We start from the raw sequence: 14340 nt of genomic DNA, 5'->3' as shown, positions 1-14340 counted from the left end.
GCGTCCTGGGGCTCCCACTTCAGCTGGGCTGAGGAACCGGCGCCACTGGCTTGGGGCGAGCGGCAGCAGCTCGCCTGAAGCCTCTTCAGCCAGCGCTCGCATGAGGTGTTGGGTGCTGCCGTTCCTGCGGACAGGAGGAACGTTACAGGCAGGGAAGACGCTGCCTGTAACTTCAGGCCAAAGGGGACGTGAATAAAAGCGGAGCCGACAGGAACAGAGAACAAAGCCGATCCTGTCAATGGTTTCTGTCCCAGAAGTGCCAGCCAGGGGTGACAAGCGGCGGGGAGGAGAGAGGTGGCTCTCCACGTCCGCTGAAGGAACCCGTCGAGGGCTGACCTGCACCTGTCCCGAGGCAAAGCAGTGTGAAAGAGAGCAGGGACTGCACTCTGTCCCTGCGATAGCATCGAGAATACGTTCTGCCTTTGAAGTGCTGGTGAGCCAGAGGCCTCTGCTTGCTGGGAGCATCATCTGGAGGTGCTGGGGCTGGGGCAGCGCTGCTCGTACAGCCCCGCCTGCGTTAACTCACTGGCCACCCTTCCCTCAGCCTCCTGCCACCCGGCCCCCGCAGAGACCACGCCGGGACTCCAGCCCCTGCCTCTGGGGGCCTTTGAGAATGAAGCAGGCAGAGGAGGAGGAACACGGCTCTGCCCTGGGCTAGCGAGGAAACCGGACTAGAAGTTGATTTGAAATCCCCTCTAGACCTCTTTGTTGTGATTCTGGGACTACGACTGGGTCATGGAGCTTTATTCTCCACAGAGAACCATGTGGGACCACACAGCAAAACAGGAGCAAAAGAAGATGGCGTATTTTTCAAAACTTTCCCCTATTTGTTCTTTAAAGAAGTTTGATTTGTCTCAATTTAATGACATTGCTGTTTTTTTTCAGGGGAATGTGATCTGCTCCCAAATACTAATGAGTTACAGACCAATACAGCAACTATCAGATATTATTTAAAAACCAGAAACAACAGACTAGTTGGCTAGATAAGTCAAGGACTATCCCATAACATTTAAAAAGGTTTCTCTCTCCCTGTTGTTCAGAAGAGTCACTTGAAAGTTTGACTTAAACGATCTTTATAAAGTGACCAGTCGAGGTTCAGTGTAAGGCTGCTCGAATTCTGTGGGGGTTTATCACTTTATACAGGATTCGCCTTGAAGGGCAGGACCTGCAGATCCTGGTGTGATATTGTAGGGCTGAAAGAGGAGCTGTGTGAACTAGGCAGCTGATCGAACACTTTAATGCAATCCTCATTCTGCAAATTACTTTAAGGTCTTAGGAGTTTTCCTGTGCTCAGGATCAAGTGTGTGCAATAGTCTTGGATGACCTATGCTAATGCATGAAAGGAGCAAACACCGCGGGCACAGCAGAGATTTGTAGATGTGCTCATGTGTGCTAGTGTTTGCTCGATACTGCGGAGGTGCTAATTACCATTAGACAGCTTGTTGCTATTCTGTTGGTATTAGGCAGCAGTGCCAGGCTGATAAGTCTTATCTAGAGGAAAACAAATCATCACAATATATTATCTGCAAATTTTAACTCTGGGAAAGTTTTCAAAGATTGGATCATTCAAAACACCAGTGACCTTCACTGTTTTAAAATGAATGACTAGAGGCACTTAAGGAGTAATTAGTTCCTTTATATTTAAAAAATATAAAATGTGCTGTTGACAAATAGGCAGAACTATATATCTGTAAATACTGAAGTAAGGTAGTAAGGTGCAGGGACGGTTCACTTGCTGGGAATAAAATAATTCAGCTGTGATCCTACATCTCTGTGACCCCCTGCCTAGGCCAGCCCAGTACATTCCTACGTGGATCTGCGTTTGGATCCGAGCGCGCGGGAGCTGCCCCTGCTCTGACTTTCCCTCCCACTCGCAAGAACCCTTGGCTGGACAAGCCTTGGGTGAAGGTACAGAAAATTACACGACCCCCCCCAATGTATTTCAGTTTCGTTACGTACATATAAGCTGATATGTGGTGCTGCAGGTGGGGAAGAGTGACGATGGCTGCTGAGTGCCCCAGCGATCCTGGCGCAGGATAGTAAGATGCACTGACCTACGGGGAGAAAGAAAGCAAAGAAAACAGTATACTAATCTGAATATAGGCTTATTATAACCATTGGAAGAGCAGCTAAAAACTTTTGACAGGCTTCACCCACCCATCAAAAAAAACCCAACCCAAAGATGTTTCAGGAGAAAGAAGAGTTTGGAGCATTTGACAACAAAAGGACCAGGCAGTAAGAGGAAGGCTCATGGCCTTCAACTCTGAGATGCTTTCCAGGGTATGGCTCGGTTGGGCTGATGGTGCTTCTGTCCTCTAACTGAGGAACTTGTTGGCCAGCTAGCCTGGAGCGTGAGGAGGCTCCCAGAACAACAGGATAAAAACCAAACAGCTGTGATCTCCAAGAGTTGATGTTGCGCCCGAAACCCCCAATTGTTGCTGATCTCCCATCTGTGAGACCCACTCGAGTGGGGAGACACTCCTGTGCCTCTCTCCTTGCGCTCCATGTTTCTCACCCCTTTTCACTTGGCTCTGCACACGGTGAGTGCCTTTGATTCACCCCCTCTCTCGTCCCTGCTTCATGAAGGAAAAGGAGTTTGGGAAAACTGCATTTCAAGCCCAGACTTTGCTAACCAGGAGGAGACCGTCGCGTCTGCCAGGTGAGGGCTGCTATAATCATTGCTATTTCACTTGTTATTTATTTAGCTCCAGCTGGGAGTATTGGCATTGTCTAAACCTTAAATAATACAGTCCTTGCCCCAGTGATCTTTTAATAACTGTTATTAAGGCTGTTACCACCCCTGTGGCATCCTGAGGAGCTCTGCAGAGCCGTGTGTACACGCAGCGCAGACTGTGCCGGGCGAGGGGAGCGGCTGGCTGCCGCAGCACCTCACGCGGGTTTGCGTTTGGTTTGGGGTGGCCCTTTCCCCCCTCTCATTTTACATCTGTGGGGAGATACCAGCCACCCTCATGCCCCCTCTGTCCTCTCGCAGGGGTGTCTCATGCTCCGGGGAGGAACCAGGTGCTGTGCTGTTCCCCTTCCCTGTCCCTCCGCGTCTCGCAGGTCAGGTGACACCCACCCGCTGAGGGGGTTTCTGAGGCGAGCTGTGAGCTGTTGGACGTCCTCTCCTGCTCAGCATCTGGCTGTTACCCCCCCGACCCCAGAACCTGCCTGTGGGGTGTTTCTGTTCTTCTCCGAGTTTGGTTTTGGTTACATGTCCTTTGTGCTTGCAGGGCTCTGGCACGGTCCCACCACTGGCAGCCGTGCGCTTGCTCACGTGGCGCTGATCCCTGCAGAGGCTTCACCCCTGGGAGGGGGCTGCGAGGAGACGGGGCTTTTGTTCAGAGGGTGGAGGCCATCCAGTAGAAGAACAAAAGAGATTTCTACAAATGCAGCTTCTCAAGTAAGAGCAGCCCTGCAGGTGAAGGAAATAGGATGACATCTCCACTCCATCTCCAGCGAACTCTGCAGGTTGGAGGAAGCTTCCAGATGCCAAGAGCAAGACATGGCGATGTGTCACTTGGTTGCCGGTGCAAGGTGGGTTGGCGTTTCACAGCTGGCTGATTGAATGGGTGGTAAAAAATCACTACTAGAGCTATTAGATAGGAGAAATGTTAATCCTTTTCTAAAAACATCTGCTGAATGTGCAGATAACCCCCCCTGGAGCATATTGGCCAACTATACAAAGTCCCTCCACTAAGAAATGCTCCTGAAGTGCTTGGCGTAGGGGTTGGTGCCTCCTCCACTCTTTTCCCCTTGGTTGGGCCACGTCTCGTTTGCTCTGGCATCCCGAGGATGTGCTCTTCTGCTGAGCTGTCCCTTCCCCAGCACAGAAATGGGCCCCGGGGTGAGGGGCTGCGAGCCAGCGCTTCATCCCCGCCGGAACGCGGCGCCGGCGTTCGCTGTGTTGTGCTGTTGCAGGCGTGTGGCTGCTGTTGGGGGTGAAAACAAAGTTCCCAGCGAGGCCGGGTGGCTGCGGCAGCGTCCCTGGGGAATGTCAGGCCAGCGGGAAGTCACCAGCCTGGGACGGGGCTGGCAGTCCTGCTCCCGGGCAAAGACCACAGCACCTTTCATGATGCACGTTGTCAGGGCTTTAATCTTGTATTCGTTTCAAATCTAATTTCTAGTGGTCATGTCTGTAACACGGTGCTGGGGCACTGGCTTAGCAAGGACCTAAGGAAAAAAAAAAGTGACTCACCAGCTCTGTTGCTCTCTAGTAAATTAAGTTAATTAAAAACCCAGCAATTATAGCTTCTGTCTCTGGACCTGGAGTGGCAGGTCAGCTTCAAACCGTCTTTGTGTTCCTCATTTTCTAGTCCAGGTAGGGTCCGACCAGGCTTTCATATAAAGTTGATGGGAAATTATATTCTGTTTTAATAATTTTCATAATCAAAACATCTGAAAGTTTGTGATTTGAAGTTTCTTTGTCCTGTGTTGGAGCAAAATGACAACCTTTTGCTGGTTTTCCTGATGGAACTGTGTTGAAATGTCCACTTCTGGATGGAAACCTTAATGTTTTTCATCTCCCTCTATTCCCTCTCTGCATGGAAGCCACAGCAATCCTTCCAGAGCCTGCATCCAAGCTGGTTTTGTACTTTCATCAGAGATGAAATAAGATTGAATTAAATATTTTCCTGCCACTTATAACTGATTTCAGCATTCATTTTTGAAAGCCCTTATAAGTACGAAGAGTTTCATTTCCTGCCTCTCCTTAAATCCTTCTCTTACTCCATCTCCCTGTCTCGCTCGTTGCCAGCATGGTTTCTAGCGTGGCTCCTCTCCCCAGCGCCCAGCTGCACGGGCAGCTCCCTCGAGAGCGTTCCTGAGGTGCTGTGTGGGGAGGGGGATCCCCGTTCTGTCGCGGGGCGGTTGGTGCTCTTGGCGATACTGAAAGTCGCGTCCTGCAAGTTTTGTTACCCAGAAAAGCCAAACGCACGAGGTGGCAGGTGTCAGGTTTATCAGCTCACTGTAACGAGCGGCAAAGGGTGGCAGCAGCTCTTAGCCAGACGTTTCCTGACCCAAGTACCGCTGGCCCTGGGGAATAAGCTTGGTCGTGGCTGGGAAGAGAGAGATCCCTGCCAGTGCTTTGTGCTGGCGCGAGCAGAGGGTGCAGCTGGGCAAGGCCGCGCTCCCCTTGCCCTGGCCCACTTGCACAACAGGCACATGTACAGACACGGTGCACCACAAGCCCTGCAAAAACTGGTTCTGGCTCCCGCCTGAGCCTGGCTTGGCACCGCCAAGGGGAAGGAAGAGCAGGAGGAAGGCTGGCGGCAGCGCCGGCCGCTGCCAGTTGTTCCCTTTTATGGGCCGAAATGAGCCCGCCCGGATCCCTGGTGGTGGCAATGCCAGGCAGGCAGGCACACCGCGTTTTGGAAAGCCCTGCCAGCACCCAGCACAGCCTGGAAGCCTCTGTGCTTCCTCGCCTGCGCCCAAGGTGCAGCCCCCTGGCTCCCTCCGCGTCAGCATCGCTGGAGACGTGACGCTGCCGGGATCGTGTCACACACAGGGTGCTTCAGGGGTGCTGATGATCTCCTCTGCTTCCCTCCAACGTGTGGAGTCTCACAGCTTGTAACTACAAGATACTGGAAAATTCCAACTAATTTTTGACCCCCAGCCCAAAGACAGCAATGAACGCATCCTTTCAGAATGTGTGGAGTTTTGGTTTTAAATTCCCAGGTGCAGCTGTTGGTTCGACACCTGCCTGGAAGCCCATCCTTGCGGAGGAGAGGGGGCTGCTGAAGGCTCAGGTAGTGGCAGGGTCCCTTGGTTTCCAGCTTGGTCGCTGTGGTTGCTCTGCGGAGGGGACGGGGAGCAGCTGGTGCTCAGCCCCCCCACTCCTGTGATCCTAAGCCCTGCTAGTGTCAAACCCCGTTGCAGCATAGCTCCTTCCTGCCCACTGGTCTCATGGGGCCTCGAATCCTCATCTCAGACAGAGTGAAACTGCGTCATTGTCTGAAAGGACAAAAGTGCCTCCGAGCGCTGTGTGGGGGAGCTCCGGCGAGCGCAGGGCTGGGGTGCTGCTGGGGGGGGCAGTTCCTCTCACGGAGGGGAAAAGCTCCTGCGTTGGGGTGTGGAGCCGGGGCTGCAGCTGCTCCCAGACTTCCCTGGGCTTTGCAGGAGCCCCGGACCAGGCATCGGACTTTCCCTGGCTCCCAGGGAGGGCGGGCGCTGGGGCGCGCATTCCTCCAGACCGCAATTCACCCACTAACCCCACGCAGCCTCCACAGCTTGGGCAGGCACCCGCTCCCTTCCTGCCGTCCCTCTGCTCGGTGGCCAAGGGCATCAGCGCGGGGGGCACCTCCCTGCCCTGCCTTGCCCAGCCTACCCCCTGTACCTCACCCTTGCCTGCCAGCTAAGGTTATCCGACCCTGGGCTTGGTCTCCTGGGACTATTCCCACCTCAGCGGTTGAATCCCCACCTACTCCATTCTCAGAAATTGTTTGGTCTTGCCTACCGGGTCTCAGAAGCTCCTCCGGAGAGGCTGTGCTGTTTGGGCTGGCTCCAGGGTGGTTCCAGAGCAGCCGGGGCTGCTCCTTACACAACCCAGCCGTGTGTGAGTGAGCCCTCATGAGCTGTTCAGCCCGAGTCAGAACGGCTGAGCCGAGCTGTAGGCTCAGGCTCCATCTGCTGCACTGTACTTGTGACCACCCACAAAGATCCAGGCTACTCAACCTCTGCAGCCTTACTAGAGAGCATGAAAGCACACGGAAGCAATTAAGGATGTGATTCAGCCCACTCTTTTCTTTACTATATTGCTAATAACGGAAGACCCCAGCTTGATATTTGTGCTCCGGGGCTGAGTTTTCAGGCCTCGCAGTAGGTACACAACTGTTCATTGCTTCCAAACTTCTGCTTTGTCTGGAGTAGTTTAAACCCAAGAACATGGATCTTTTACTTCCAGGTAACACTGTGTATATAAAATTAATTGCCATGGAACAACCATGCTTTCAGAGATGCTGTTTTCCAGAGTCTCAGCACTTAATATTGAAGCTGAACTTCCATCAGACGCTGCTGAGCAGCGTTAACCAGCCCTTGGGATCAACATCAGCTCTCCTCTCTCCCATTACTCCTCAGTCCTGCAACTTTGTTCGTTGATCGTGAGGGTGCCTTATCAAGAAACTCACCCCCACAGCTTTTCCATCTGAATAATACTAGGAAGAAGGATGAGCGACCTCAGTGGGATATGGGCAGCGTGGTCCAGCCTGGCAGTGCCTATCTGGGCTTGCAGAAGCATCTCAACTTTGCAGATCAGTCATTGCAACCCACACCCAGGGATGGAAAAAGGAAAAGCTGCAACCTGTGTGGCCCTGTGAGCAACACAGATCCTCCTGCAAACCTCCGGGAGCAAAACTGCTCTTTAGAAGAAAGGAAATTTCAACCCTTCTAAGGCAAAATGTTAACAGAGTCCCTCTATTGCCTCTGCTGTTGACAGTAGTTCACACTGAGACGTTTTTGGTAAAATTATATTGGGTTCGTGAGACATGATACCATTTCAATTGAATTATAGTTCTATTGTAAGGCTTCATTTCCTCTCACATAAACCAGGATCTAACAGCCAAGGCTCTTTGCAGGCTATTGCTAAGTACAAAATGCCTGCTGGGCTTTATTGCACAGACACCGAACTGCCAGGGGCTGGCTTATTGCGTTATAAAACGTTAGAGCAACCTTGAATATGAAAGAAGTCATATAAATCTAAACAAAACCTTTTTTCTCCCGTTTCAGATGATCTGTGAAGATTCTGTATTGAGACCTTTAGTCAGAGTGTGAAGGAGGAATGAGACTCTGTTGCCTCCTAAAATAAAGAGCGGATATAGTCCAAAAGGTCAGTCTGCATTTATTATCTCAGCCCCAAATTCAGCTGCTCTCAGGTTTAGATTGCAGACTGGCGGGGACTCTGGTAATTGCCCTTCCCTGGCAGAACCCATTCCTCTGGATGGGGATGGATGTGGGCAGAGGATTGATCTAGGCTGGGGCAAAGCCCTGATTGCTTTCCAGAAGGGCTCAAGTCCTGCCTAGAAGGAGCAGGAGGCTGCTTCGTTATTTCTGTAGGTGCTGTCGCACTGCTGGGCTGGCGTTCGGTGAGGAAGCCTGTCCCCTGGGCAGCTCGCTCTGGAGAAAACCCTCTGGATGAGGGTACGGTAACGGAGCTCCGCGCTTCCGCAGTGCCTGCGTGTGCCCCAGCAGAGCAAAGGCCGTGTTTAGAGACACCCAGACGTGGTCTGCGTGGAGATTTTGGGCTTAAACAAGGTTTTTGATTAAGGGATAAGCACTGAGGATAAGCACTGGGGATTCTGGGCACTTCTTGTATGCTTAGCAGAATAACTGAAACACCAATTAATAAAAAGCCCGGGTTTCTACTTTCCTTTTAGGCATGGGGGTTAGGTGAAAAGGCCGTTAGAGCAATCGCTGGCGGTACGGACCTGCTCAGTACGATGCAGCTTCCTCACCGATCTCACTGGGCTTTTGTTTGCTCACAATTCAGGGCCTGATTCTGCAGATCCCACCATGCGACTGAGTTCTGCGAGAGGAGCTCAGAAGGGCTCGTTGTCACAGTAACATGGTAAGACTGGCCAAGGGCTGGTTTTAGCTTTAATTTTGCAAATGCTGAGAAGTGCCTGTTGCTGATCTACGCCGTTATATGGCAAAGCAGGTGCTGGCTTCAGCGTGACGCCAGGCACAGGTGCACGTGCGTGGCCATGAATGAGCTGGGGTCACTTAGCGCCCTGGGGAAGTCACGTTCCTTGTGACTTTCTAAAATGAAAAATATTTTATTTTGCAAGTTAAACTCTCTGTTTTCTGTTCTACACCCGGGGCTTGCTGTGGTAGGGCAGAAATCAGGATGGGGATTTGCTTTATCCACATTTAGTTACTCTGATAACTTCTCTTTTTATGAATTCCCTGGGGTCCCTGAGCTCTGAAGACAGACTTTTCCAATTCAGAAGGAGGGGAGAAGATCCCAGGCAGCCTGACGTGGAGGACGTATCTGACTGGCGCTATGCGCATGGGTGCTTTGTCTTTGCACGTTTAGATCGTAGTTTAGATCAGAGCTGTAGACTTTGTGTTTTGTTTGTGCTTTAGCTTTCCGAACTGGCGCCTGCGCGCCGAGTGTTCCTACCCAGGACTTGCGTTCTGGGCTCACCCTGCTCCTCCCACGCCGCCGCCTCACCTGGAGAGGGGTGCCGTAGGGAAACTCTGCTTTCTCGCTGCTCTGCGTGGCCACGGTGGGGTTGCTGGAGCTGATGAGCACGGGGGAGCTGATCTCCAGTGCCGGCCGCTCACTGGGCGCGTGGACCATCCGGTTGAGGGTGTTGAGGGCGGTGGTGATGGAGAACTGCCGCAGGCTCTTCCGCCGGGAGTCGGGCACCTTGGGGAAGGCTGGCGAGTCCGCGCCCTTGGCTTTGGGGGATGCTGTTCGCAGGGACGCGCACTTGAACTGAGGGGACCAGTGGCTCTTGCTGGTCTGCAGGAGCTGCCTTGCAGTGGTGTTGGGCTGGAAGAGACAAAGGGAGGTGTGACGGCGCGTTCCAGAAGTTCTGCCTGGCACAGCCCGGTGACTGCTCGGTTTTCCCTTTCTCCTCTCTTTCCCTATCTGGCAGCAGAGCCAGATGACGTTACAGGTGATCTTTAAAAACTTGTGGCTCAGTCATTTCCCTGATGTGTTTTCAGTGACAAATCACGGATGCAAAATTACTGATGCAAAGCTGACAGCAAAATTAAAATTGGTTTGAAAAACTTGTTGCTTAGACAACACATTCCTGAGGCTGAGTGCTCCCCCCCAGTGCTTTACAGAAGGCTTCATTTCTTGTCAAAGCCTTTGGCTCGCAGAGGTGTAAGGAGAGCTGGCTGGCTCTCGAGCAGCGTTATAATAAATTTAACTCTAAATTAGAAGGGACGTTTGGGCACATCTCCCTTTTCCACTTTGTGCTGGCATGCTTGGGTGAGTCTCGGTCAAAGCCCTGCAGCCGACTTCAAGGCCTGAGCTCGGAGAAGCCCTCCCGGGTGGCGGCTTTCCCAGCAGAATTAGACCCACCCAGTTACATCTCTGTAGGCCCAAACACTCGCGGCTTGGTCCTGCTCCCACTGGCTCGTTAACCATTGGGTTTAATGAGGGAAGAGTCAGGCCCTGAGTTTGCATACGGGCCATGTTCAAACAGTATTTCTTGGAAACTGCTGATCACACAGTATTAATAGCAAAGGGCATGTGGTGACAATGTTTTTTACCACGATGACTGCCAGAGGAATTAATCATGATTTACTGCTGACATTAACGAATTGCAAAACTTTTTGATTCTCACCCACTCTTGTGAGGCAACGTGCCTGACTCCTGGGATGAACAGGGATGACTCTAACGCAGGAGAGGTGCAGGTGTCTCTCAGGCATTATCATTTTAAAGCAGGGGTTGTTTTCACGTTTCCCTGCTGCTCACTCCTTAAAGTGAGGTTTAAAAACCATGTGTGCATAGGTACACATGTAAGATGGCAATATTGTCATTTCTATATGTAATTTGACTTCAGCCTAAACTGGGAACATTTTTCTGCCTTCTCTGAACACCAGGAGACACGATAAAATGGGGCATAAACCTCAGTGTCAAAGCCAGGAAAAACTTTGCATCTCCCAAAACAGACCTACCTTTGCCTTTTCCGTAATTAATTTCTAATTCCTTGGTGGCTTTATCTGACCCTAACTAGCTTATTTCTGTTAACGTCAGACTTAAATAAGTAATTACTGAAGCTAAAATGATTTCATTAAATGAAAAGACATTTTACAAAATATATTAGAGCTTCAAATAAGATGTTTTACTAGTGTCCTTTTATAAAATAGCCACGAAGAAGTGCTTGCTGTAATTATGGTGATTACAAGTATTAATTTTATTTCTAGGAATTCTTGTTGGTGCCATTTACACCCTGCATCTCAAGCTAAACTGCAGGAATACAATTAGTGTCTAGACCAGTGCTAACAACTTGCTGTCAGGGAGTGGGCAGCTGCCAGGGCTCCAGAGTGCCGGGAACGCCGCCTGCGACGCGCTGAGCTGGCAGAGGCCAGGGGGGCTGGGGGCCATCGTCACCAGCCAGCCCCAGGAAAGTGGCTGAGGGGCTCACGGGGCAGATCCCCCAGCCAGCGGAGCTACCCGAGAGCCGATTGCAACAGAACTCCTTAAAAAAGCGGTTCTGATATTTTGCCTGAACTTTGCATTTTCGCCCCCAAGTTTTTTCCCCTGTTGTGGAGGCTTCGCTCCAGCGAGGGAGAGGGAGAGCGGTTCGCTGGCTGCGTGCTGGGCTGAGGGGCAGCAGGGAGCGGGAGGGGGGGTCTGCCCGCCATGGTGTTGGGTGGGCATGGCGGCGAAGGGCTGCACCCCCCTGCCAGGGGGGAAGGTCCCAGCTTGGTCACCGACATGGCCCCGTTGTCCCCAGCCCTGCCGAGGCCGGCGATGCCGTCACCCGAAGGCCACCAGCCCCCTCTCGCGGGAGGGGTGGGTCACAGGGCTGAGGGGGGGCTCAGTCCTGGGGCAGCTTCTGCCCAAACGCCGCCTGGTCTGGCCTTACTCAGCACAACAGCAAACCTGTCTAATTTGAAGGTGCGAGTGGGGCTGAGCCGGGACCGTGGACACGACTCCGAGGGCGAGGACATGAAAAGCCTTTGACTTGCTGGATGGTTTCCATTGCGTGGAAATGCCTCTGTAATTGCCACGCACACAACTAATAATGAAAATGGCATTTTTAGCTACGAACCGAGTGAAAAACCCCTACGTAAGTGTCGAGGTAATTGGTGTCACGCTGCCGAGAAGCTCAGATTGTTATTTCAGGAGCTGAAATAACCTGACATTGCTGGAGTGCAGGTATTTGAAATACTCTGGAGGAAAAAAGCTAGTTTGTGTTGACTGATTGTTACATTTCTTTGGAAAGACCTACGTTTTTAAGCAACCCAGCAGAATTAACTCTTGTTAACTTTTAAGATGTTTTGATTTCACCTTTTTAAGAATATCTGCCACTGGTGTGGGGAAGTAAGAATTTTACAGAAACAAATTTATGTTTTTCTCTCTTCTGAACTAATGTGCCAAGTTTGGGGCTAAAACTTTAATGCCTCCAAGGATGGAGGGGTCAGAGAAGGCTGATTCCCACTGCCCAAAATATCTACGGCCTTGCAGAGTATGTGCATAAAGTTTCCATCCGAATTGGTGTAAATTTTGTATTAATCTTTCAGCCAGTGACTCTCAGCTTTCATCTGAGTGTCTGAACGTTATCTGCTGGCGGCTGCCTTGAAGAATAAGAAGAGGTTGCTCTGTGGTGTCGCACTTGAACCTCTGCACAAGTTTCCAGGTGGGCTTGTTGCCAAATTACTGTCACCTTCTCCCAGGGGAGGGCACGGGCACGTGGAGGTGGGGTGAAGCTGAAGGGTGGGGGGTCCCGACGCGGGAGTCGGTGCCGGGGGGGAGCTGCTGGGGAGGCCGACTGCAGTGTGCAGCACCCCTGTGGGAGCGGGCAGCTCCCGGGTTGGGCAGCTGGTGGTTTTGTTGGTTTTTTTTTTTACAGCCAGCTCGTATTTTTGAAAAAACTAGATCAAGCTGCATGCAGCAGAGCTTTGGTCTAAAGCAACTCCTGCATCACCCACCCGGGCTCCAGCATCCCTGGGGTGAGCTCCCCTGCCTGCCGCTGCTCCTGGGGAGTAAATCATCTCTCTATGGCAGCTGGCAGAGCCCGCGCTCCCCAGTTCCCCCCCTGCTGTGGAGGACACGGCACCGGCACTGCCTCGAGGTTCCTGCGGAAGGGAGTGACTGAAGTGACTGCTCCAACCTGCTCCAGCCTGCTCCAGTCTTTATCATTTCGTACGGTAAGAACCGACTTGTCACAAAGCTGGGCCGGGAGGATGCTCTTGCCCCTTTGCAGAAGCATCTGTTTGTTTTAGACGTGCGCTAACTCCCCACGTGTGAACTTTGCTGTGGGTGTGGAGGTGAGCGCAGCCTACTAACGCAAATAAACAGAATGATTAAGCCCTGAAACAAAAGCAAATAGAGTTGAGGAGAAAAAACAAACGCACGCAGACGGCAGAAAACCGAGGAAGGCGCCTCCTGCTAATAAGTGAATCCTAATGACACGGGGGGTGGCTGGCTGCCTGGCTTCTCCGCATCAGCACTAGCGAGCTGAGCGCCCACGCTCTGTAGGGCTGCTGGTGATGTCTGGTGCTGCTCGGAACTGATTTTTAGTTCCTCCCCTCAGTCAGAAGCCACAGCTGGCCCTCGGCTGTTTGGTTTCTCTTGCCCCCTGCCAGCCACTCCACAGCCATCTCTGACTCGCTGAGGACACCAGGCCTGGGCCACAGCCTCCCCCTCCTGCCTCCCCTCCCTGTCCCTGAGCGGGAAGAGAAGGAGGTGACTTCTCTGCGAGGACACCGGTGCCTGCGGGCAGTGTGCTCTGCTCTGCTCTGCTCTGCCTCACCTCGTTTTGACACTACAGGGACAGCTGACTTTGCTGGGAGGTGCAGTTACTCAGAAGAGCGTGTCCTCTAACAGAGTAAATGCCAGCTCTGTAGCCTTTGGGGAATAAAGGGAAATGCAGGAAAAGTTCAGGTATCGCTCTGCAAATGCGTGACTCCACTACACTGGGTACGTTCAACTGCATCAGTGACGTATCCCCGGACCTGGAAGCAATTTTCTTTGCTATGTCAGTGTCTCTTAGGGGTCTCCTTGGAGTGTTTTGTCCTGAGAGACACCTGCCACCATCAGCCGCTGCTCCTTGACGGCAGCGGGGCCGAGAGGCTGAGCCGAGGGACTGCACGTGCTGCTTGAGGCGGGCACTTGCACCCCTTCCTGGATGCCCCTCGTCCTGCACGTCCCCCCCTGCGCCTGCGGGGCAGGCATGGGGGTCTGAGGGGGCTTGGGAACCTCACTGACCTCCAAGGGGAGCTCCCGGGGAGCTGGGGAGTGGCAGAAGACCCTACGGTCTAAAGAACAGAGCCCAGCCCCCGGGCGCTGCAGCGGTGGTACCTTATGAAACGCCAGGCAGTCCTTGTTGTCGGCCTTGTCCCTGCTCCGCAGGTCGAAGCTGCAGAGCGCTCTGCCGAGCGGCGCGGGCAGGGGCAGCTGCTTGATGACTTGCACAGAGCTGGCTGGGAAAACGCCGCTGATGCCGTTGACCTCCCCCAGGTACCAGTTCTCATCCAGCTGTCGGAGCAGCACGATGATGTCCCCCTTGTTGAACCTCAGCTCCCCGGGGTTGTGCCCTCGGTAGGTGTACAGGGCCTTGGCTCGCGGGACCTGCGGGACAAGAAACAGCCCTTGCAGTCCATCCGGGACAGCCATGCTTAACATAGAATTCCCCAAAAGCATTCGTAATTGTTGGGAAA

General features: G+C 52.6%; 2 protein-coding genes across 2 annotated transcripts in view; one reads left to right on the top strand and one right to left on the bottom strand.

Annotated features, from left to right (window-relative positions):
• SH3RF2 (SH3 domain containing ring finger 2) overlaps window positions 1-14340 on the bottom strand; it is a 41710-nt gene that overhangs the window by 10185 nt on the left and 17185 nt on the right. Inside the window, exons 2-4 of the mRNA XM_074883585.1 lie at window positions 13982-14251; window positions 9167-9490; window positions 1960-2054 (exon numbers count right to left, since the gene is read on the bottom strand). Of these exons, the coding sequence (XP_074739686.1) occupies window positions 1960-2054; window positions 9167-9490; window positions 13982-14251 (689 nt within the window). The remainder of the gene's footprint in view (window positions 1-1959; window positions 2055-9166; window positions 9491-13981; window positions 14252-14340) is intronic.
• GRXCR2 (glutaredoxin and cysteine rich domain containing 2) overlaps window positions 409-14340 on the top strand; it is a 50518-nt gene continuing 36586 nt past the window's right edge. The window contains exons 1-6 of the mRNA XM_074883586.1: window positions 409-1908; window positions 1986-3537; window positions 7723-7822; window positions 8483-8560; window positions 12202-12317; window positions 12557-12828. The gene's annotated coding sequence lies outside the window, so the exon portion shown is untranslated. The remainder of the gene's footprint in view (window positions 1909-1985; window positions 3538-7722; window positions 7823-8482; window positions 8561-12201; window positions 12318-12556; window positions 12829-14340) is intronic.

The sequence above is a fragment of the Strix uralensis genome, chromosome 14, assembly GCF_047716275.1.
Source record: "Strix uralensis isolate ZFMK-TIS-50842 chromosome 14, bStrUra1, whole genome shotgun sequence".
Taxonomy (NCBI): Eukaryota; Metazoa; Chordata; class Aves; order Strigiformes; family Strigidae; genus Strix; species Strix uralensis.
The sequence above is the reverse complement of the archived record's forward strand: the minus strand, read 5'-3'. Positions and strand labels throughout refer to the sequence as shown.